At 35.9% G+C, this 25,860-nt stretch overlaps 2 protein-coding genes across 5 annotated transcripts in view; one reads left to right on the top strand and one right to left on the bottom strand.

The window, feature by feature from the left end:
* Positions 1 to 309: 309 nt before the first annotated feature.
* Positions 310 to 6,314, bottom strand: fxn (frataxin). Its single transcript, XM_051904285.1, has 6 exons — positions 6,120 to 6,314; positions 5,650 to 5,730; positions 5,442 to 5,518; positions 4,407 to 4,527; positions 2,322 to 2,419; positions 310 to 1,380 (listed from the first exon to the last, which is right to left on the bottom strand). The coding sequence occupies exons 1-6, from the start codon at positions 6,228 to 6,230 to the stop codon at positions 1,242 to 1,244; spliced, it is 627 nt and encodes a 208-aa protein (XP_051760245.1). The 5' UTR covers positions 6,231 to 6,314; the 3' UTR covers positions 310 to 1,241.
* A 551-nt stretch (positions 6,315 to 6,865) lies between these two features.
* The window catches only part of pip5k1bb (phosphatidylinositol-4-phosphate 5-kinase, type I, beta b), a 49,587-nt gene continuing 30,592 nt past the window's right edge, over positions 6,866 to 25,860 (top strand). The window contains exons 1-4 of one of the 4 annotated variants that reach the window (XR_007931380.1): positions 6,866 to 7,069; positions 22,001 to 22,110; positions 22,333 to 22,401; positions 25,135 to 25,265. Coding sequence is in view for 3 of the 4 variants with exons in the window: in XM_051903983.1 (XP_051759943.1) it covers positions 22,333 to 22,401; positions 25,135 to 25,265 (200 nt within the window). In the remaining variant the exon portion in view is untranslated. Of the gene's footprint in view, positions 7,070 to 17,083; positions 17,103 to 21,964; positions 22,111 to 22,332; positions 22,402 to 25,134; positions 25,266 to 25,860 lie in introns of those variants that run through there. The other 3 variants (XM_051903983.1, XM_051903981.1, XM_051903982.1) reach the window with 3 other exon arrangements.

Here is a 25,860-nt window from a genome sequence, read left to right on the forward strand (position 1 = left end):
TGATAATAATACAGTGCTAAAATTGAAACTACCGAAAATCGGTCTAAAGATGTTGGTCTAAAACACTGTCTTGCAAAAAAAAAAAAAAAAAAAAAAAAGCATTATTATTATTATTTTAATTAAAATATATATATATATATATATATATAATAAAAAAAATATAAAATAAAAAAATAATATATATTTATATAATTGTTTTTATAAAATAATAATAATAATAATAATAATACTATAATAATAATAATATTTTAATGATAATAAAATAATAATTAAATAATACTATAATAAAAAAAAAGATAATTTGTATACAATGAAAATGAAACAACATTCTAATTTAATTAACATTATATTTACATATGCATCAATGGACACAAACATCAGATGTCAGACATCAACACTGCGGTAGACGTGCCATTGTTTCATCACATGCAACCCGATTAAATACATCAAACATTTCACCACAGTACAATAAATGTCATATTTCAATATTTGCATGGACAGCGTATCAGGTTAATGTTGCGATATATGGGCTTTTATGTTAAGAGGCGTCTGGGGAGTAATGATCGACTATGTTGTATCACCAGAGTTAATGACGGCGCTTTAACTGACGGGTGGATTGATGCTAAATTGGGCTGATATTTTTAAATCAGAGGGTGGTGGTAAAGCTGTGTGAAATATAATCGGAGAGTGATGCCGTTATTCACAGATAATTCCTGAATAAAGGCTCTGGCCGGGGGCTTTTAGAGCAAGAACTTCTCCATCTGTCTGTCATAATCCTCTTCTTTTCAGGCATCTACCCAGCAGCCTATAGTTCAACTAGGGCCAGGCGTGCAAAATACAGCCTCCAAAAAACAATATGTATCCATTTGTCTTATTCAGCTGGTTTAAGAGCCATTAAATGTGATCTCTTTAATCTAGGTTTAATCTAACCAGGTTCATTTACAGAGATTTGATTATGAGAGCACTTTCTGCTGTTCTGAGTACATTTAAAGCTTAGAATTACATACAGGTTTGATGCAGACAAATAAAATCATCCCTGCGGTTTATCTGAGGTCTATACTTTTTTTGTGCTTTTATGGCCAATTTTTAGGTCTGTAAACAATAAAACCATTAAAAATATCAAGCCTGCCTAATAAGTTTTTTGAGCTTTTGCTACAGTAGTAACTTGTTAAGATCACGAAAGTCATGAGAACTGGTGAGGAAAAGATCAATAACGGTGTCCGTTCTTCAAATTGTTCTCATCATGAATGGATGAGATGTGACAGGTCTATATTTGTTTTGAAGATGATAGACAACTCTTTGGAGAGCAGACTGTGCAATGTCACACCATCATGAGCGTACACCCATTGCTCCCCCGTCCAATCGTAGCGCTTTGGCCCACTGAGAAAGGAAACATTCAGAAATGTCTGATAAAGCTGAAAGCTGAACATATTTGCTTTTATTATATCACATTGTTAATATGTAATTCAAAGAACTAGCATTTCTAAGGCTACTCAGTTAAAGAATAAAAAAAATACTTTCACTTTAAAGAGTTAGTTCACCCTAAAATGAAAATTCTGTCATTAATTACTCACCCTCATGTCGTTCCAAACCCGTAAGACCTTCGTTTGTCTTTGGAACACAAATTAAGAGATTTAATGAAATATGAGACCTCTCCGACTCCTCCATAGACGCATTTAAAACAGTTCATGTGACTACAGTGGTTCAACCTTAATGTTATGAAGCGACGAGAATATTTTGTGCGCCAGAAAAACAAAATTCAAAAATATCTAGTGATGGGCGATTTCAAAACACTGCTTCATGAAGCTTCGAAGCTTTATGAATCTTGTGTTTCGAATCAGTGGTTCGGAGCACGTATCAAACTGCCAAAGTCACGTGATATCAGTAAACGAGGCTTCATTATGTCATAAGTGTTTCGAAATTTCAATGGTCCACCACTGGGGGGCGTGACTTTGGCAGCTTCATACATGCACCGAACCACTGATTCATAAAGCTTCATGAAGCGATGTTTTGAAATCGCCCATCACTAGATTTCAAAGATAAGTCGTTATTTTGTTTTTTGCCACACAAAAAGTATTCTTGTCGCTTCATAACATTAAGGTTGAACCACTGTAGTGAACGAAGAAGGTCTTACAGGTTTGGAACAACATGAGGGTGAGTAATGACAGAAATTTCATTTTTGGGTGAACTAACCCTTTAAGTAATTACCAAGGTAAAAGATGTTATCAAGAAATTTGCTGATTTAATTCTAATTCTTTTACATAAAACATATTCAACACAGTTAAGCATTACACACAGACATCAATGAATGACTGTCTAACCTTGTCGGCGAGGAAAGCCAAATCTGTCGGTTGGGTGTCTGTTTGTTGATAACGTATGTACCGTGGTCAGAGCCAACTTTCAGTGTCAGCACACCACTCTGTCAAGACATTTAACACACATGTAAACATACAAGAGCTTCAGTCTGTGGCTTTAACATTGAAACAGTGCCATTGACAAGGAGAACAACCTGGAATGAGTTGATGAAAGAGATTTTTTACAAATATTTAACAATTAAACTTTTTAAAACCCAAAAAAGAAAATATATAAAAAATAAAATATAAATGTAGGGGATGGGGTTCACTTATTTTTTTCTCATTTCTGAAGATATTTTTTAAAATAAAATGTTTTTAATTAATTACAATCACTTTCACCCATCACTGCTGTCCAAATGAAGTTTGAGTATCAATACGCCAACATTTAAAATAGATAAATAAATAAATAAATTCAAGGGGTGCACTAACTTCTCTCACAGATAATTATAATTATCTTAAATCATAAAAAAAAAAAAAATGAAGCTCAGTTTAAACCACAAACTATTTGTACCGTTAAACTGATGCCAAAACGCCACTGGTTCAGAATTCCTAAAGAACAAAATGATGGTTTAATTATGTAATACTATATGAAAGAACCTCAACAAAGATGATCTATATATGTGTGACTGTATAGTCAGATCCGAGGCTAAACATTGGGAACACGGCTCAATTCGTCACCCACACCTTGGCTTGCAGCTGTCCGAATGTTTTGATTTAAAGGGTTGTGGTGTCATTATATCATCCCAACTGTAGCAACAGAGTCAGTGTGTTTAAACAGAATTTTCTGAATCCCTGTTAACGGGATGGCTGCATTGTGAGGCTACTACATACTGTACATTATTGTTGAGAACACCAGCACTGTTTACCGGCTGCATGTGAGGTTATAGAGAGGTGTAAAAACAAGCTGCTCAGAACAAGCAGCTGACAGGAAGCTCAGCACCTGACATTTATCCAGCCAGAGGAGAGCGAGGAGCGTGAATGACCAATCAATCTGTCAGCAGGGCCTGCTGGCCACCCGCCAGATGCTTAAATGGAACGAGTGCAAGGACTTAATCATTCACTGGAGGTGAGATATGATATGATATGATTTACAAATATCATATTATATATATATATATATATATATATATATATATATATATATATATATATATATATATATATATATATTTCTTTTTTTTTCTTTTTCTTTTTTTTTATTAAAAAGTTGGTGTTTCCAGTCTTTACTTAAAGATACACACTTCACCTGTCATGTAACCCATTTGTCTAACCTTTACATCCCTAGCCTTTTTGTGGAACATTGCAATTAAGTTGTTGCTCTGTAAGGTGAAAAGGGGTCCTAAAACTTTTATGATAGTATATTTTCTTTTTTTATATGAAAAAAGGTTTGCTTGAGTGTTATTGTTGTTGAGTGCTCCCGCACAACTCCTGTTAAGAGTTCACAGCCAAAAACAGCCTTTTGTGCAGCAGCCTTTGTTGGAGCACCATGCAGAGAAAATGCATATGTCCTGCAGGATTTATGAAGGCTACAAACACTCTGAGCTTTTAGTATGTTATTGTAAGACTGGACTAATGCAATCATTTCACACACACGCATTTATTATATATATATATATATATATATATATATATATATATATATATATATATATATATATATATATATATATATATTTTTTTTTTTTTTTTTATTTTTTTTTTTTTTTTTTTTTTTTATATATTTTCTTGCTAATTTTTATTTTACTTTTGTAAAGGCAATGGTCTATATTGTGTCTATGTATGCTTTTTTTTTTTTGCTAGTGGTTCCTTTGAAGGTGAATTTACACTTTCCTGTGTTTTTTTTCTCACTGAAGATAATCAAGAATCAGATAGAATCAGTTGTAAACAACATTTCATGTTTACTTTAAAGGGAAAACATTTTAGTTTTTAGACCAACACTGACCCCTACTGGACATCTAGGCAAAACAAGACTTTTCATATGGTTGAGGCATAAAAGCACCGCAGGCATATAGTAACATGCAAGGATGTGAGAATAAGGGCATGTGTACTTACAGAAAAGACAACGTCATATTCCATGCCAGTGAAGTTCTCATCTGTGAGGTCTTCAAAATAATCTGCTAATGCGTCCAGCGTCTCATCTGCTAGTCTCCCATAGTCTGTCTCTGTTAGTTCGCTATACAAAACAATTACTTTGTATGTTAAAAAAAAAAATAGTAGAACCCCATCGTTGCAAAATATAGGTGCATGTGATGCTATTATGTAAATAATATATGAGAAGGTAGCACTTTACAACAAGGTCACATTAGTTAATGCATACCTAAAATTAACAATGAGCAATAAATTTGTTACAGCATTTATTCATCTTTGTTATTTGTTATATTTAACAACTTTTCATTGTTAGTTCATGTTAGCTCAGGTCCATTAAATAATATGAATAGATACAACGATAATGTATTAGTAAATGTTGAAATTAATAAAGGCTAGAAGTATTTTTCCACTATTTGTTCATATTAACAAATGAAACTTTATTGTAAATTGTTACCAATGAGAAAAATAAGTGGTTTAATTAATAGTTGCTTGTGTTAAAAATAGTTTGATTTAAAAAAATAATGTTTTTTGTGTCAAAAATACTTTTAGTTATATATTATAAACTGTAAATGATAAGAACTTTGCTGCTTATTTCAACTATTTCAACTATTATTTGGATGTAAGCAATATCAACACATTTTATGAGGACAGGGAATTGGAGGCTGATATTCCTGGGATTTTTCTTGTATATAAACGAATAAACAAAAATGGTGAACTGCATATTAATGCTTTAAAAGCAATTTTACATGCTAAAATACAAATTAATATAAAATAATTTTAGAATCATTTAAAATAAGTATTAAATTAATACAAATGCTTTTGATGAGCAACAAAATTACAATGAACAAACTTTCACGAACACAATGATAAATCATAACAGCAGTATATTATTGTATAATCAAAGTACAAGCAATATTGCAAATATTGTGCTCAACGAGTCGGTGATTATTACAAAACTTATTACAACTTTTCACTCAGAATTCAGTGAACATCATTTACCTCAACTGAGATGTCTTTTCTTCTCCAAGTGGTGCACTTGAGTGAAGTCCTCTTCTCTTCAGACTCCCATCAAACCACTTAAAAATATTTAAGTATATGGATGGATATGATAGCAGTTCATTTAAACCTTTATACATGTTTAGACTTGATTTAGAAATTTAGATTTTAATTCTGTCACAAAAGGCACAAAATGGTCTGTGTCCATTACCTGTGTATGTCCTCCCCATACATTGGTCCTTGTGATTGTCCTTGCTGAAGAAATACTCCTAAATTTGCCACCACATATTGACTAAAATCAAATGGGTCACAAACAAAACAGAGATTTAAAGATAAAATATTGTCCTGACATTTAAAGCACAAACAGTTACACTAATTAATTTAAGTAATCAAAACTGGACAACATTTCAGCATCAATGACCAGAATCAAGTAATTAGACTGCACGTGCTGAACTAAAGGCAAAGTTTCATGTTTGATATTTCAAAGAGCCAAAATAAAATAATGCTAGTTTGTGTTACGTCACGTCCTTACACAGATTTGATTCTTTATAATAATAAACAAAGAAGAGACATTTATGATAAATAAGGCACTATGATACGAGGAGACATACGTTTCATAACCTACCACGGGCAATTCAGTCATGCTAACAAACCGGACATTTTTGTTTTAAACTCACTCACTTCAAGTCCACTGCTCATTGTTGACAGTCTGGAGGCTTGTTGGTGGCATTTCCATCTGGAGCTCAAGTTCAGTAGATACAGACAGCGACACTTATTAGTTAACCTTGACATAGCTTTAAAAAGGATGCAAGTTTCTGGCCAGTCAGTCTGATTGCATATGCCCGCTTTGACGGTCCTCGTTACATTTCAAAATACAGGCCCCAACAAAATAAAAGTCTGTTTTATTCAGGAAGAGTTTCGTTCTTATTACAGTTTTTTCTCGCTTTGGCTCATTTTTTGAAATCGTAATCTGTATTTAAAAATATATATATATTAAAATTTCCTTTTAAAGGTGGAAATGATAAGAAAGTACAAATAATAATAATAATAATAATAATAATAATGTTTAATTTATATAGAGCCTTTCCATAGCTCAAGGACGATTTTTATACTTGACATACAATGAGAAAAGAGTAACAACAACTGAATAATACAAACAGTAGAATAGTACAAAAATAATACATGAACAAAAAAAGGGCATTACATAAACAGGGTAGTAATTTTCAACATAATATAAGAACAGAAACAAAATACAGAATAACACTCAAAATCTGAGTGATAGATAGATAGATAGATAGATAGATAGATAGATAGATAGATAGATAGATAGATAGATAGATAGATAGATAGATAGAAAGAAATGAATAAATACCACCTCAAGCCAGTAGGTGGCATTAACCGCTCACATAGAGCGTGGTGGCATTATGGGAATGAAAGATGTTTCTCTGAAGAGCAGGAGGAGGCGGAGACTCGCTGCCGTATGACTTTAGTCGCCTTCAATAACGATGCCACAAAGTAGAGGGACTTACCTCTAGTGAGCGAAACATTACAGGCTCTCGGAATATCAGTGTGTACTCAACCTCTCTCTCTATCTAAAAGCAAGACAGATCCCCACCACAAAAGACATAAAGGTAAGATATTTTTAAAATGATGTTTATAGCGACATAACCTGTCTGAACCTGTCAGATGGACATACACCTGTACCTACCAATTCAGCGGTGTCCTTCCGCTCTCGTGTAAGCAAGACGTCCTATTTGACATATTAATGTGTTTAATTACAGAAAATATTTTAGCTATGCTTAGTTCTATTAAGTATGTAAGGGAAAAAAACTTTAAACAACGTAGTAGCCCAATTAAAATAATTCAGTTATAAATATTTCATTATAAACTCAAATTTTATTTTGTTATATTTGTTCATTGCAAAATCATTACATAGGCTGTTTTTACATTTCAAGATTTTACCTTTTACTCTCTGAGAGTGTCAAAAAAAAAATAATTATGTAATATCACATGGAAGAGGTTTCTTAGAAATGTTACGAGATCTTGATCTTGCATCTCAAAACCTAGTGTGCTGTCTATGGTGAACGTGATTTTACCAAGTAAAACATATTCCTGGAACAACATACTAATCACCCAATCAGATTTGAGGGACAAGTTTACAGTTTATGTCAAGTTTAGGCTTACAACCAGGGTTAGGTGCTTCTACATCAGTGTTATTCATTTATAATTTCTCTCTGATTTTAGGGATAAGTTATGGGTAGGTTTAGAGGTAGGGACAGGGTTAGGACTAAATTTTTAATAATTTTTTAAATAAAAAATATGTTGATCCAGGAACATGTCTTTTAGTTGGCAAAATCACGATGACCTGCTGTCTATATAGACAACAATGTTGGAAATCATTTAATGCTGTTTTTAAAACATGTTTTTATGATCTTTCAAGTGTTCCTTATTTAAAAATAACACATAAACACATTTAAGTCCGGGCGACCAGGGCTAATTATCACATGGGATGTTGTCACAAGGGTCATATCTCAGTATTGGCACAAAAGGTTAATCTGTGTTCAGTGAATTGTATAATTTGTCTCTGAGCAATAACAGTGTAGATGTTAAATAGTTTTTTTTTGTAGTTAATATGCATATAAAATGTGTGACAACTAGCCCCGGTTTCCCTATATTGATTGATCTTTATAATGTCAGTGGGATAGAACACAAATTCACAATAACTACATTTACTTTTGTAGTCCAGAATCACTGTGTATATGAAAAACTGCATATTTTCGACTATCCAGATTGAATATAGTCTGGGCTTTTTACTGTAGGAAACATATGTTATGAGAAAAGTCATATGTTGAATTGCTATTGCTTATAATTTACCAGATCAAATGAGGTTATGAGAAAAGTCTTTTAACTTTTAGCCATGTTGAAAGTAGCCCTGACTGGGCAGTTGTTTAGACAAGCTTTGTACCTGGAGGCACAAAACCACATGACAGCCAAGAACAATGAGAGGAAGAAGAAATATTCTTGTAGTGTTTGTGGTCATGGTCGCTTTAATGCAAAGCTCAGTGTCTCTCGTGCAGATCTTTTCCCAGGTGATTGTATGCAAAAGTGTTCTGCTGTAGTACTGAAAATCTGAATCAGAAGTTTGTATTTTTGTGCACTTAGATGATTCTATGTGCTAAATAGCTTGGTAGCAAGTAGCAACTTTTTCTTCATTAACACAAATTTCTGTCACGACAACTCTCAAGAGAGATTGGCATGGTAATGGATATGGGATATGACAATGTTAATGTATTTGGTCTTGGCGGAATAGATCTGCTACGCTGCTGCTGCTGTTGATTATTGCTGCTGCTGCTGCAGAGCAAGTACAGAAGCTGCGTCCGAAGTCGCGTACTGTCTGAGTAGGTACTACATTTGAATTAAAATTTACATTTTACGATCGTTGAAAAAGTACGTTCTATATAGTACGAATGCGTGTAGTATGAATGAAATCCGGACGTACTACATCCGCCATGTTGTTACTGTCACATGACCTACCAGCGTCAGTTACGTCCCTTCAACTCCATTCACAAATCCTCTCCCGTGGCCTCATGGGATAGCAAAGTGTCCATCGTATGCGCACTTCAGAATCTCGCCGGAAGTAGTAAGTCATCTGGGTACTTTTCACCTACTGTTTTTCGAATACTATGAATTTGGACATACTACTCTGTTTGCAAACTGTTTTTGTGTACTAAATAGTAGAGATAGAGATTTCAGATGCAGTGAGAGACTTGCTACTGCCAATATATTCACAGACATGCTGCTGTGAGCATGTAAGACATGCTGCTGCTGCACATAGGCTATAACATACATGAAATTTCCCTTGTATCAGATTTGTACAGGTGGAGCTGGGGAAGGGGGAGGGTTTCTGAAAGCGTGCTGCAGGCTGCTAACAGCAAACAATGCCAAGTATTTGAATGTTGAGCCGCAGCTCATTGTCTGCTGAAGCAACAGCAACCAATCAACTTTTCTATGTAGCTAACGATGTGATCGCTAACAAAGTTAAGGACCTATCAGCCTGTGCCATCTAGGGTTTCATGACAGAACTTTGTATATTAGATATATTCAGAATAGAATTTTAACATAACCGTTTCACTATTTCTGCAGTATATAGTATGCATACTGTCCATAGTATGCATATTTTCTGTATGCATCAAGAGGTCAAGGTTTGTCTAGTAATATTTCATTATAGTTTAGCAGATGCATCTATAACATCTCACCTTTCGACTTTTTAGACAAAATTGAATTTAAAAAAATAAATAGCTAATTTGATTACTGTATGCCACTAATATCCAACATGATGAAGTTATACTTCATGTTCTTTTTAATGCAAAAGTTTCATCTGTATCCCAGTCCTCTGTCAGATCAATAAGCCACGTGATTTCATTTTTAATCTTTCTGGAGCCTTTCAAAGCAGCAGCTGAATGATGAACAGCAGTCGTGACCGGCGGTCTCACTCCCATGCACATTTTTTTATTGCTCCCACAGTGGCATGCTACATTCCTCCCTAGTTTTCAGACTGCAGACAGCCAATAGACAGACTGACCCACACCAGTTTTACCACGTCTTATATAAGAAATAAGATCTGTTTTATTTAACTAAGCTGCTCTTTGATCAGTACAGAAGAGCTGGGATGGCATGTGACATGCTCTTTTCAGCTTGATATGTAAAATACCATCTCCCTGGCTGGATTATGCCAGCATCATCATTATTATACCTGTAGTAGAGGATTTGATGGTGAACTTTTGACTGATAAAAGAACTTTTGGTCACATGATATTAAGATTAGTATGCGTTACTTAAAGGTGCAGTAAGCGATTTCTGAGAAACACTGCTGATATTTAAAATCAGCCCTTCATTGCTCCACCCTCCAAATGCACCCCCAGTGCAAGATGTCTCTTTATCATAGCTGAAGCGAAGCAAAATAATGCTTCACAAAAAATAAAGTGAAGATGACGAATGAATGATAAGGAAGAACAAAAAATGAACATACAGTACACAAGAAAGCAAGAGTTGATTGTTAGTCACCAGCAGCACACCAGCTCCAGATAAACAATGACACTCAAAACTGTCCTGTTACTATAGCTAACATTACAACAACAGCATATCTGGATTCTGTGAAACATAACAAAACCAATGTTACTCATTTATGGAGCAGAAACAACACAACCTCAATGTCCATTTTCAGGACTACCCTCTTATGTCTCTCCAGCGCTGGAAAGCTTTTCTAATGTTAATGCAGGTCCTAAAGCTCTTGCCTGATCATAACCCTTCTTTTTCCAGTAATATTCCTCTGACCTTTTCTCTTTTGTAATGTCTCCCAGCCATCACTCTTTCTACAGTCTTTCTTCAAATCTCCCTCTTGCTCACTCTCTCTCCTCCCTCGTCATGAGTGAACACGCCCCCTACTCCTGATTGGCTACAAGTGTGTTGTGGCGCTCAGTCCAATCTACCCTCAACAGCGTTTCCTAGAAATCACTTACTGCACCTTTAAGGCACCTTTACACAGCCTATAAGGCTACTGTGATCAGGCTCTGTGCCGATTCAAAATTCTGTATAAAAATGCAAAGCAGAATAAAAATTATACTAAGAAATGCAGCTCTGACCCACTTCAGCCTCCCAGCACAAGTGGCAGCTCTAATGCAGCTTTGGTTCTGTGTAAATAAAAAGCAGCATCAGTGCAGCTTCAAACTTTGTTATTATCATTTTTATTTACTTAGGTGAATGCATTTTAATTATTTATTTAATTTTATAATTTAATTTCTTTTTTATATCCATAATTTCATATGATATTTTTTAAAATGTATTTATTTTAAAAATATTTTTTTAATTTATAATAAACATTCATTTAAAATAATTTCTGCCTCTGCAGCATTAAACAGTCTGGGTAAATGCATGTATATGCCACTTCAGATGTAGCATTAGTGGATCAATTTGCAGCAAAGCAAGCAGTGTTACTTTATTCATTAGTGTAGTTTATATTATTAAACCTGAGAAAACTGAAAGACAGTGTTTTTACGTAGGATGTTCCTGCAGCTCTCACTGCTGAAGGTTACTGTACCCGTGCTTTTGAATGGGAAATCAGCAGATGCAAATGAGTGTCTGCAAAAAAACATCCACAGCATTATGGTCATCTTTCCCTCTACACCTGTGTGTAACTCTCACTTGAAGAATTGCGTAACAAAACCTGTGATGACGCATAGCTGAGGCAAAGGTTGATGAGACGAGAACCTTTTTAGTCTGAATAATCACAGGTCAATGAATGTCACACTGTTCGTGACTATAAACTTACAGATGATTCAGTTAATTGTGACTTCAGTACTAGCTGCAAAGGACATTTCTCCCATTGACCCAATAAAAATTTTTCATTTGACACATTACATAACCGTATTCCCTGAGGTTGTTTCAGCCCGTAGGCTATTTAGCAGGCGGTCATGATCATTTGAGTCTTGTGACATTTGTAAGAGCATAATAAAATGCATTCTTGAACGCTGCCGACCGTGAATATGTCTTCTTTTATTTAGAATGTGACAATAAAAGCTTGTTTGAAAATGACTTTATGTTTTAATCTATCTGTTAACACTACATGTAGATACTTCACTTACTGGAAATAGTAAAATAGTTCAAATAGCCAAATAGTTCCTGATCCACTATCAGTCTCTCCATAGAAAGCCATATAAAAGATGGTTGCTAAGGTGTTCTGAGTAGTTTTAAGTCATCAGTGCCACAAATGGTCACATGACATGCCAATGATGTTTGGCTTTAAACCTGGCATGACTTGTCAGTGATGGATGAGATTTGAGAGCTTTGATGGAAGGGAAAATGTAATTAAATTTAAATTAAAAAAATAAATTATCTGTTTACATTTTTTACCTATTACATTTTAGTACTTCTGTTTAGTGACGCTAATTGTGCAGAAAATGTATACTTCATCTTTAATCTATCAATGTCAATTTGTGTTTCAGAAAATAATTTTCCAAAAATTAAAATAATGAGAAAGAACAAATAATGATGAATTTTAGTTGTTTTGTTGAACTATTCCATTATTAAAGTGAACCTTTTATGCAAAATTCACTTTTATAAGGTGTTTGAACACTGATGTGTGTCCGCAGTGTGTGAGAACAACTAGGCTATAATGGTAAAAATCCACTCACTCATGTTTTTATAATTCCCATAAATCAAAAACAATCTCTTCAAACGGGCTGATTCAGATTCCCCTTACGATGACTTCATAATAGGGAGAAGCTCCGCCCACAGCCGGTGATGATCCTTCCAGAAGAAAATCGGTAAAGTCAATCATTTTGCGCCGGACTGCTTCACAAACGAGGGTCTTTTCAATGACTCTGTTTCGAACATATAAGGCTGAACATTATATGTCAAATAACATGTCAGTTTCTGACATTTTCAGTGCGTGAGATTGTCCTGTTTTGTTGTTGCCAGTGTTCTGGCAATCTGTCCTACAACGGATGAGCTCTTAAAGCTCCACCCTCTTCTCGAAAGGGGACCATGAGCAGCAAAGGGGACACACACAAAAACAGCATGTTTTTGCTCAACCCCAAAAAGTGGCAATTTTAACATGATATAAAAGTGATCTGTGGGGTGTTTTGAGCTAAAACTTCACATACACACTCTGGAGACATCAGAGACTTATTTTACATCTTTTAAAAAGTGGCATAATAGGTCCCCTTTAAAGTCGCCATGAAATAGAAGTTGCGATGGTCTTTTCTTCACCTCTGTGATGTATATTCAAATGAAACGGCTTCTTGAACAAGAAAAAATGTAGGGCGGGACTTGATTTTGTCCATGAGGAATTGATTGGATGGTTGGTTGTGGTTTGCTATTGGTCAATCTCATGTGAGTGACAGGTTGTCCCGCCCTCACGCCAGTAAACGCCATCAAAGAAGAGAAGAGATGTCACTGCAAGACGGAGGGGAACTTAATTTTATTAAAGATTTTGAGGGCATATTAATTAAAAAATAATACAAGGATGTGCACAGATAAATCATTTATAATAAATACATACTGTAATGTTCCACAAAAAAATAAGAATTTTGATTTCATCGTGACTTTAATACTCTTAACTTTAATGACTTTAATGTGAGCAATCCCTAATTGCCTTTTCACTATGACTTAGTTAAAAGTTCGCAGTGATTACTCAGACTAGAGTGGGAGGGCAATCCCACCCTGTCATGGAATGCCTGTCAATGAGCTTGTTGTGGTGATTGGCTGCTTTATGTGTAGGAATGAACCAGCATTCTCACATTTAGTGTTAAATGTCAGACAGCAGTGCGTGTTAACTGTTTGGAGGCATTGTGGGGGAGAGACGAACGGAACTGCAGGCGATGTTGTTGATCTCACAGGTTTCATAACAACAATGGAATCTAGACATGCATATCCTGTTCTTTTGATTTTCAAAAAAAGCATCAATCGCTTCCAATGGCAACGTGTCCCCAGCGGGCAACAACAGGCTCCTGGAAAGGCTCTTATTGTCAAAAAACAGCTTGAGGGAGATATTAGTCCCCTGCATGGACAGGGCTTGGTCATGGGACCTTTTGTTTTAGTTACCATGTTATGAGTCTTATGATCAGGTTCAAACATCTCATATACCATATGCCTCTCTATAAGCAAATGCCCTGCAACAACCTGAGAGAACTTGGAAATGTTTTCCTTATGTCATATGCAGTGGAAACTGTTTTTAGGATTCTTTGATGAATAAAGAGTTCAAAACAACAGCATTCATTTGAAATAAAAATAATTTGTAGCATTATAGATGTCTGCACTGTCACTTCTGATCAGTTTAATGTGTCCTTGCTGAATAAAAGTATTAATTTCCTTCAAAAATATAATCTTACTGACCCCAAGCTTTTGAACGGTAGTTCACTGCAGATGTCTTCTTCTGAATATCTCATGGAATGGTTATGGCCATATGTGCTGATTCAACTTAAAGTATCACAGAGGTCATTTAATTCCATCACTACTTCACAACTTCCTGTCTGCAGCTTGCAATGACTTAACAGGCAAAGAAAAGGGAAGTGCATAATGGTTTTCTTATCACAGGTCTGGACCTCAGCCAGAGTGAGAGTGGAACAGCGGGTCCAACTTCATCCTGGGTACACCATTATCAGATAGCAGTGTGATAAAAGTGCATAAAGAGGCTTATTATGTGCCTGTAGTAGACCTCCACCTTCCATATCTTTCAGTTATGCCTCATTGACTTTCAAAACATTTTTGTTTTATCCCTTGAGAGTTAAGTGAATAATTATTCTTTTTTTAAAAAATGAGGATCATTGTTATGTTTCTGCAGAGGAATTTGTCCTTATTCTTATATTTTAGTCAGAAACATACTTTATGTTGCGCTCTGTGTTTTTGTCTCAATAAAATAAACCAGTTAAGAGTAATTTGTTCTGCAATCAGAATACACAGTATGCACTGTGTGTGTTTGATTTACTATAAAGAACTGGCTCATAAGACATTGGAAAATCGGACTATACTGGTTGTGCTCTATTCCTGCGTTTAACTCCACTTTTAGACATACACCTGCAAACTTCCCTAAGCACTTCCCCTTAGGGGAATCCCTGCCGCCATTTTGAAGTGCATTCAACTTCGTCAAGTGGATGAGGGAAGTTTATTTGGAAAGACCCTTGACCCCTCGATTCTGACCAAGGGAGTGAGTCTACTCATATGTACGCTTCAGGCAGATCCATAAAGACCACAGTGCTTGCACTTAATTTACCCACAAGTGCTTAGAGAGTTCCATTTAAACTCATTGCAAGGGTTCCGCCAGTAGTGGGCACTTATGCATCGTAAGCAATGACATACATCCGAGTGAATGAGATGTAGAGAATGGCATATAAAAGTTTGACTCACTAAAAAGAACCAGTTCATAAGAGTCATTTGTTTTGCAATCAGACTACACAGAATGCACTGTATTTGTTTGATTCACTAAAAGGAACTGACTCATAATATTCATTTGTTTGAGAATTGGACTATACTGGTGGCACTGTATGTTTTTGCTTCACTAAAAAGAATTGGTTCATAAGAGTCATTCATTCTGGAATTGGACTACACCAGATGCGCTGCATGTTTTTGATTCGCTAAAAAGAACTGGTTCATAAGAGTCATTCATTCTGGAATTGGACTATACCAGATGCGCTACATGTTTTTGATTCACTAAAAAGAATTGGTTCATAAGAGTCATTCATTCTGGAATTGGACTACACCGGATGCGCTGCATGTGTTTGATTCGCTAAAAAGAACCGGTTCATAATGGCTGCCGCTTTTGCATAGTTTGTGCTTGCTGTTTGAAACATACTGGCAGCTCCAGTAGTAATGAAAAGATTTATCTCTGTCATGGACACTAGAATGTATAAACCTTAATTAAACAATTTAATAATCAATTAAAAAGGAATTTATACCTATATGATTTTACGCTGTAGCCACATTGAACCAGAGGTTTGGAAAATGGATGGATGGATGATTCAGCTGCGGGCGCCATCTTTAGGTCAGACATGGTGCACGAATTTCACGGTGCATTATGGGTATTCTCTAGCTGTTGAGCATACATTGGTTGTACACTCGTTATTATGGGATTGAATGAGTGCACTCAATAACGTCCACTATGGTTTTGGACACCACTACAAATGGCTGTTGTGCCCTATTTAAGGGTATAGAGGAGAATTTGCACAGAGCCTATGTTTTTGATTCACTAATGATTCGGTTCATAACTGAGTCAGTCATTTGGTAATCTTTCTACATTGGTCACGCTGTAGAATCACTAGCCTACCGCCGTCGCGACGTAGTTTAGTAAATATTGCAAGAAACTCCCTCAGAGTATTTTACTCGGTGTTCCATGCTCATTGCATGTGAAAAGTGTTATTAAAAATGTAAAAAATATGATTCTTTGTTCTCAAACTTAAATAGGACACAGTGTACCACTTCAGGTTGGATGGCACAGACTTTAACTTTAGTCTATTTGCCCCCTTGAGTTCTGCAACCCTTGCTTAAATACTTGGGTGAAATATGTTTACGGCCTTTCTCAAGCTGTCTATTTTCTCCCGTTTGACTTTCACAGTGAATCGCTCTGCCCTTGCTACGAGTCGAGTCTTTCAGCAGTTGGTCTGCTTGATCACCTGGCTCATGCTGAGTTGAACTCGCTCAGAATAGTAAATAGAAGCGTAGCCTGAATGTCGTCCCTATCGCTTACTCTTTGCTCCTTGCCTTTATCTTGCTCTTCCTCCTTCTGACACTCCCCCGCTGCTCCTCAGAGGTCTTAAGATAAGCTCAGCAACACCACTGAATAAAAATGCATTTTCTATTTGCTGAGAGGAGAGAGAGGACTGGAATGATGGGGAGGTTATCACCCAATTCAAACCAGTATTATTTTAGTACCATCATAGTTTTTATTCATATTTTTAATTAGTTTTTATTTTTATATTTTCAGTTTTAATTTTAGTATTTTTTGTCATTTTTATTCTATATTGTTTTTATTCATTTTTATTTCAGTCTTATTATCAGTTTTGAAATAACTTCAATTTCGGCTTGTATTCACAGCAGCGTTTTTTTAGTCTTCATTCATTTGCCTGGGGAAAATGTCAGCTTTGGATTTTATCTGGATCTGTTTTGCATTGGTGTAAGTAAACAAAAAACTATAGAATTTTATAAAATTAGCCAAATCTCTATTGGATATTTCTCTTCGTTTTTGCATATGCCTCATGCCTGTATCTGTACAACAATAATTAGCATTTATAGCTTCATTGTACTCCAATGCAAAGCTGTGCATATTGTCCAAGTACAACAAATTCTTCTATAAAATGCCTTTAATAGCATAATATCTATTACAGCTTTTAGCGGGAAACTTCACACAGTACACTAAGCCAGTTATGTAATCACTGTCACTGTATCCAATTAGTGAACTGAAGAAAGAACCTCCAGTCAGAACAAAGAGTGCATCCGTGAGGCCTGTGCCATGTTGGATATGGCCCTAATCCTATTTCTGTAGCTTTAAGCCCTCAATTAAAATGAACGGACATGGTATTTTGAACCCCCCCCCCAACACACACACACACACACAAACACAAACACAAACACACACACACACACACACACATGAATAGTTCTTTGGAACTGTTAAAAATTTTTAAATGTAAGTTTCCACTTCAGAATATCGTTTTAAAGTAAGTAGAATTGGGATGACTGCACATTGTACAACATTTGGGAGGCAGAACTGAGAATAAACATGCGTTTATGCTAAATTATCATTAGTAATGTTTAGGTTTTTTGCCTAATGAGTACATATTTTATACTTAATACACAGTAAATGTTTATGAACTAATATTTTAACTTTGTAGCATAGTATCCTGGATGAGTTGTTATGGTAAGGGGCGTGACATTTCAGAACACGCTCGAAGTGATTGACCAATCACAACTATGTTTGCAACTATTAGCATAGTTCAACGAGTCGGTGTTTCCCGAAAACCATAGTTTCAACGAACATTCGCAAAGTTGTGTGGCTGGAATGACAGCTCTCGACCTGTGGTTAGAAGCATAGTTTCTTGTTTGCATGATATGTGGACCTAATAAATCCTTATCTTGAGTAAAATAAGCAAGCTGACATTCAGTACAAACTATATATTATAAATTTATATATTTCAAATTTATAAAAATTTAATTAACATCTTCTAGTTTGTCAAGAGATTTAAGACACTCCGATTTGAACAATGTAAGGCTGAACACCGTTACTGACAATCGTCATTTTGGCTGCGTGAGATTCTCCAGCTTTGTTGTTGTTGAGCAACCGAAGCGTGAGCTGTTAAAGCTCCGCCCTCGTCTGGAAAGGGGGCCGGGAGCAGCAGCTCATTTGCATTTAAAGGGACGCACAAAAATGGTGTGCTTCACTCACACCCAAATAGGGGCAAATCTGACAAGCTATAATAAATTATCTGTGGGATATTTTGAGATGAAACTTAACAGACACTCTCTGGGGACACCAGAGACTAATATTACATCTTGTGAAAAGGGGCATAATAGGCCCCCTTTAAGGAATCTGTGGTAAAAAGAATTTGTATTAAGTTTTTTTTTTTTTTTTTTTTTTTTTAAATCATGTTTGCCATTCAGTTAAAAATCTATGAGCTAAAATGCACTTGAAAATTTGAATGATTGATGGCGTTAGAGGTTTTGAGAGACTGACCCAAGAAGTGTTGAGACTCTCTTCAATCAGTGTGCCCAACTGATTGTGTTGATTACAAGTCAAAACAGAATTTTCGGGGAGTTGTGTGTCCCTCAATGCCTGCGGGTGGATACAGTACGGCCACTGTTTACAAGCACTGAACCTGGACTCATAGCAACCACAAAGAGAAGAACGAACGAGAAGAAGAGATAGATAAAGAGAAAGACAGTGAAGGTTTTTAAAGTGTTATGGTGATAGAAACATAAGTGTTTTCTGTTCTCTGTCCTCTTATTATCTGGCACATGGTCACATATCTTTAATACCTTTAAAGGGCACTTGCCTCTTCTGAGAGCACTTCCTGATCCGTCTTTTCCACTGTCAGTGCCACATAATTTGTTTGTGCTTCTTACAATGAGACTATTGTTTTAACTGAATTATAGAATAACGTCATATGCTGTATATTAATCTTTAGGTTTTATGTTACAAGGAAATATGACGATCGGGGGGCTTCCAGTTTGGACAGACTCTGCCCTGGGCTTGTTAACAGGTTAAAGGTGGAATCATGTAATACTGTATAACTTTCTAGATATTTACATAAACGAGATGTTGAGATTGACCGTAACTTGCATAAGATGCTTTGCTAAATACAAATTATATTTGTTTAGCCATTTCTCATACAGGTAAATATTGACTCGTGTGTCAGTAAATCATCTTATATTAATATTGCCTCTGCTTATATAATTATTTGGCTTTATCATAATAGCAGTTACTGAAGTATATTCATAAAGACACAAGACTTTTCAAACATTTGGGGTCAGTATGATTTTTTTCTTTAAATTAATTTTATTCAGAATGGATTCATGAAATTGATTAAAAAAAGACAATTATGACATTTATAATGTTAAAACAATTATATTTTAAGTAAATGAGCACCAAATCAGCATATTAGAATGATTTCTGAAGGATCATGTGACACTGAAGACTGGAGTAATGATGCTGAAAATTCAGCTTTGTCATTACAGAAATAAATGACATATAAATTGTAATATTACTGTATTGTATTATTTCTTCAGTCAAAAAGAAATTAAGGTTTTTGAGGAAAACATTCCAGGATTTTTCTCCATATAGTGGACTTCAGCAGTTACCAACAGGTTGAAGGTCCAAACTGCAGTTTCAGTGCAGCTTCAAAGGGCTCTACATGATCCCAGCCGAGGAATAAGGGTCTTATCTAGCGAAACGATCGGTCATTTTCTAAAAAAATAAAAATGTATATGCTTTTTAACCACAAATGCTCATCTTGCACTAGCTCTGTGATGTGCCACGCATTACGTAATCACGTTGGAAAGGTCACGCATTACGAAGGCGGAAGTACCACGGTAGGGCGAAAAACTCATTTTCTCCTCCAACTTCAAAATCGTCAACATCGTTATTTTACCTTTTTTTGTAAAGGCCGTTTGGCTTAGTCTTTGCATGTTTGCTTTGTAAACACTGTACTTCCACCTACATCACGCGTGACCTTTCCAACATGATTACGTAATGTGTGGCACATCGCAGGGCTAGTGCAAGATGAGCATTTGGGGTTAAAAAGTATATGATTTCTTATTTTTTTTAGAAAATGACTGATTGTTTCACTGGATAAGACCCTTATTCTTGTAGAGCCCTTTGAAGCTGCATTGAAACTGAAATTTGGACCTTCAACCCGTTGGTAACTGTTAAAGTCCACTATATGGAGAAAAATCCTGGAATGTTTTTCCTCAAAAACCTTAATTTCTTTTCAACTGAAGAAATAATACAATACAGTAATATTACAATTTATATGTCATTTATTTCTGTAATGACAAAGCTGAATTTTCAGCATCATTACTCCAGTCTTTAGTGTCACATGATCCTTCAGAAATCATTCTAATATGCTGATTTGGTGCTCATTTACTTGAAATATAAATGTTTTAACATTATAATATAACCTTAATTTATTTTCGACTGAAGAAAGACATAAACATCTTGGATGACATGGGGTGAAATTTGCATTCTGAAGTGAACTAATCCTTTAATCCACAAGAGCTAACAACACAGTCTTTTTAGCACATCCTGATTTTGCAGAGTTAGACGTGTTCCTTGGTCAACATATTTTGTTGATCCTGGATCAACATTCCTGTCTGAAAATGTAATGCTAACCATATCCATAACCATATTAAATCAGAGGGAAATGATAGATGAATAACACTAATGTAGAAGCACCTAAACCTGGCTGTAAGCCTAAACTTGACATAAACTGTAAACTTGTCCCTCAAATCTGATTGGTTGATTGGAATGTTGTTCCAGGATCAACAAAGATGTTGATCCAGGAATGTGTTGTACTTGGTGAAGGCTCTGTGTCTTTTTACACCCTTTTAACTATGGTTAAATCACTCTGCTGCATGACCTTTTGTGTTTTAGTGCTTTATTTGATCTTAATGTTCCATGATGCATCTGGCTAGCGATCACTCGTATATTTAAACACTGCTCCATGAGTAAGCTTTGTGATGTATGATGTGCCCTTTTCCAAGTGTAAAACAGTTTTATAGCCTCTATTTTGATTGTTGGTCAGTACTGACGCATTATTGACAATATGGTTAATGACACAAGAAGGAGGTTGTGTTTTTGCATGAACTCAACTGGGATGGCTTGTTTTACTCGTGGTGGATTGTGTAATAGATCTGGATTGCAGTCTTAGGGTGAACTGACATGCAGGTGTTAGACGCTCCTCAGACAGCAGCTGGTTATCAGGAGCAAACATCCACACTTTCACTGGGTTTTACCTCTGTTTTCCTTCTCTGCAGACCCAAATGTGCTGGCACAGAGCAAATGGCAGGGATGCTTTAGACTCACAGGCTGCTCTTGACTCTGAATAAGGGCTCGGTCTCACAGTTTGTTTATGCAGACAGTCTGAAAGACCATTATTCCTCATTTACACAGACTGTGAGGCCCTGCACTCTGTCTGCTGACTTTACGACGCACCGTTTATTCAGTGCCGTGGCTGCAAACACACTTAGGTGGTCACAAGATCAACTTAAAAACATTCTGCATTGTCTCGATAAGAATGCCTGAAATCAGTCTTTCACTAAAGGTGAAGTGTGTAGCTTCTGCACCTCTAGATTTACATACAGAATTGCAAAGACTAATAAACAATATGTGCTTAACTTGTCATGTCACTAAATAATGCAGCAGTGCAAAAACATCCTTATGGTCAAAGTAAAATTTTGGTTTGAAACATGACAGGTTTTTGTCAGATTGTTTTTTGACATTAAAACTTTTTGGTTTTCCATCCACTCCCATAAACTAACTAGAACACACCCCTTCCCTTCCCATCCTCTGGTTGACAGGAAGAACATCAATTCTGAGCCTGAACTCTGCTTTTCACCCGGTCCACATGACTGAGCCATGCAGCAGCGCTGAACAGCAGACCAACACCTGTGTTCTTGGTTAAAGCAAGGTAAACCCTAATTGCATCATATTTTATTAGCAGTACCACACATGTGCTGCATTTACAAGCCACTCAATTACTCTGGCAGGATATCCTGTGGTCCTTGTCGGGCTCTTTTGCAAATCTGATGGTTTACGGCTGGACACGGCCTGAGGACATCATTTACATACACTCAGCTAATGACTGTAAACTAGTCTTGTGTAACTTTTAACTCTTTATCGCTTCATGTAGATGTCATCAGCCAATGAGAATGGAGTCAGCGGGTCTAGCAATAACAGTAGAGAGAAAACATACAAAAAGGTAAATTGTTTTTCATTAATGTTTTCTTTTGTTTTGTTTTTTAACGGAGAACCCATTATTATAAAATATGGCTTTTTTGTATTTTTTCGAATGTCTGTTATTTTTTTGTTTCATTTTTATATGATGTATAAATTTTTTTTATTTTTTACATTTGATTTATTTATAATAGGTCTGTCAAACTTTTAGTTACCTAAAAGTTTGTGTTTACATACTGTAATATATGTGTGTGTACTGTGTATATTTATTATGAATATATAAATACACACATATTCATGTACACATTTAAGAAATATTTACATGTGTGTGTGTGTATATATATATATATATATATATTATATATAAATATATATATTTTATATATAAATATAATATATTTTTGTTAAATATATACATGCATGTGTGTATTTATATATATATACATAATAAAAATACACAGTACACTCACGTATATTATGTAAACACAAACTTTTAGTTTGGATGCGATTAATTGCGATTAATCGTTTGACAGCACTAATTTATAAACATTAACCACAATAGCTCCTTGTCAATGATGTTGTTTACACATAATGTATAGATCAATAGATCTAGAGTAGACCATTGCCTTTACAAAAGTACAAAAGTAAAATTAAAATTAGCAAGAAATTACAACACTTAAAAAATGCAGTAACTAATAATTTAATATATTTTAAATATTGATCATTTGGAGTTGGTGTAGTTGGTTCTTAAAGGTACTACCTTCTCCTTTCTTCTAAGGCCGGGTACACACTGCACAATTTTAGCCCCAATTTTCACTTGCCGACAGTTTCATGGAAATCACCAATAAATGCCCAAAATCGAAGGGAAATTGGTGCTCGTTCACGTGAGTGACAATCACTTAGTGTGTATTATCTCTCTGAGAGAAGCCAATGCGCTGAAATATCCAGGGCTAGATTTACTATCTGGCAAATTAGTGTGAGAGCGCAATTCCATAAAAGCTCTGATGGGAGTGGAAATTTCTGCACGTGATCTACTGATGATGCTCAAATTAAAGAACACAGACTCAGCCGGATCATTTCTATAATGACCAACGCAATCTACCAAGAGCAGCACAAATTTGCGTCTGGTTTAAGACATCCTTTTTTAACGTTAAATTATGGCGCAAATACCAGTAAATTGACTAGCGCAAACCTTAGTAAATCACTTTGCATGATTAATTTAAATACTCTCCTCCCATACATTTTGTGTCTGAAAGGGAAACTCTTATAAATGCATATGCAATAAGGTCAGCCGCAAAAATAACCCTTCCACGCTGTTTCAGTGCTAATTTTTTACTGCGTGTTTTTAGTAAATCCGGACAGTAGTTTTTTAACGCCAAAAGAGGGTTTGCGCTGGCACAAGCTGTTAGTAAATCTGGCCCTTGGAATGCTAAATATCTGGACCCGTCTGTGACCCGTCAAGTTTGCAACCTTAGCCGAAAATAGCGTTACACTGCGGTACTCAGGGAAGGAGACAAGAGGCCTTGTTTTGAATGGATGTCAATGGAGGAGATGCTTCACTACGCTGAATAAACCGCTTTTGTGAGCTTATCATTTAATGAATCAACAGCCAATTGGCTATCTTCGACATGTTTACTCTTAAACATTCCTTTTGGATTGATCTGTTTTTAGAGTTTACACCAAACAAAATGCTGTTTTATAAGAAAGGTCACGGACAATTGTGTGACAGGTATGATTTAGTTTAGGGCACTTCTCATTCATTTCTATGGTATCCGCAAACAGTGATTGCACAACGAAATTCAATGACATCAAGGCTGTAATGTGATTGGTTATCAAAGCACATGTGATCCAAGTTAGCCGTTACACTTTTTCCAATGGTAGAGCCAAGGACCATCGTATCTCCCAATAATAAGCCCGTCTCTGCTTAGAGTCATGAAGTGCGAAATGTGTTTTGACTGGAAATTACATCCCCGATGACCTATAGCCAATGAGAGCGCAAGATACAGGGAAAGGGAAGTTTGTGAAATGTAGTTTGTGGACCAGACAGAGTTGTCTGCGATTCTTCCTGTTGAAATGTTGTGTAATGTGTGACCCCCGGTCGCCGATCCATCATGTAATGTGCACACAGCAGCAACTATAAATGGTACCCCAGACAGTTGTGTATAGTGTGAAAAGAAAAGCAATCCGACGACTTTGAAAATCGTGCAGCATTTACTCGGCATATGCCGTTTGTATATAAAACAAAACAAAACAAAACAGAAACTTTTCCAAGGCAGGGCCTCTGAATTCATGACTATGTACATCAGAGTTTTGCTGCATGTTGATAAAACAAAAAAGAGACACACACCGCCAGCACCTCTGTTCAGTGAAGAATGAGCTACATTTTTCCAATCATCTTATTGTCAGTGTGTCCAATGACGAGTTTAGTTTGTTGATAATGTCCACCCTTCTAAATGTTGGTATCAACAGAGGCCTATCAATGAACTTTCCAAAATTCCAAGATTTGATGCTTTTTTTAGACGCTACACGCCTGTAGTCAGACGCTACACACCTTTTCATGTTATGGCTGATATAACACTTCCAGTGAACCTTGCTCAAGAGTTTGACCCACAAATGTCATTTGTTTAACCAAAGGAGATTTAGGAGGCAAGTTTAGTTTTGTGCATCTAAAAATGACCTCAATAAACCCACATAAGAGCAGGTTTCAAAATTTCTCTATACTAATTTGTTTTGCTTTTTATTACCAATATTGTTTCAGACTACTTCATCTGCCCTAAAAGGAGCTATCCAGCTTGGCATTGGTTATACCGTGGGGAATCTGACCTCAAAACCTGACCGAGATGTGCTCATGCAGGACTTCTATGTGGTGGAGAGTGTGTTTTTACCCAGGTATGGACAGAGGATGCATACATGTGCAGGACGCTGCCTGTGCATATTGTTGTTTTGTCTATTTTGTTGGTCTGGAAATTTCTCAAATTCTCACCTATTGTATTTAGTTTAGGTCATCTGCTCTTTATTTCTTCTCAAATAGGGAAATCTTCTTGCACTGATTAATCACGCACTAAAGAGAGTGTATCATGAGAACCAAAAACTTGAGCTCATGCTAAATCCTGCACAGTTGATTCTTGCACAAATGATTCCCAAAAGACTCTTTTGAGTGAGCAGAGTATATACAAGATTCAAAGGGACGCCACTGATCCACTAGCCCGACTTCCTTATTTATAGAGCCTGATTTTCTCACTGGGGATTGCAGTCCAGTTGCATGTGCTCGCCCTCAGTTTGAACCAATTTGACAGTCTGGTTGTGTTCGGCATGGAATACTAGTGTACTACTTACTTACTACATTGTGCATACTTTGCGATGAAGCAAAATGCTTTATGCAACATTTGAATGAATGGATACCTATAATGCGCCTTTTCACAAGATGTAATATAAGTCTCTGGTGTCCCCAGAATGTGTCTGTGAAGTTTCAGCTCAAAATACC

The sequence above is a fragment of the Ctenopharyngodon idella genome, chromosome 8 (genome assembly GCF_019924925.1).
Source record: "Ctenopharyngodon idella isolate HZGC_01 chromosome 8, HZGC01, whole genome shotgun sequence".
NCBI classification, from domain to species: Eukaryota; Metazoa; Chordata; class Actinopteri; order Cypriniformes; family Xenocyprididae; genus Ctenopharyngodon; species Ctenopharyngodon idella.

Coding starts and splice junctions, on each gene's coding strand:
- fxn (XM_051904285.1), bottom strand. CDS start 6,230: ATGTCAAGGTTAACTAATAAGTGTCGCTGTCTGTATCTACTGAACTTG. Junction 4,528..5,441: donor GAAAAGACATCTCAGTTGAG/GTAAATGATGTT, acceptor TGTTTTGTATAG/CGAACTAACAGAGACAGACT. Junction 1,381..2,321: donor TGGCTTTCCTCGCCGACAAG/GTTAGACAGTCA, acceptor TTCCTTTCTCAG/TGGGCCAAAGCGCTACGATT.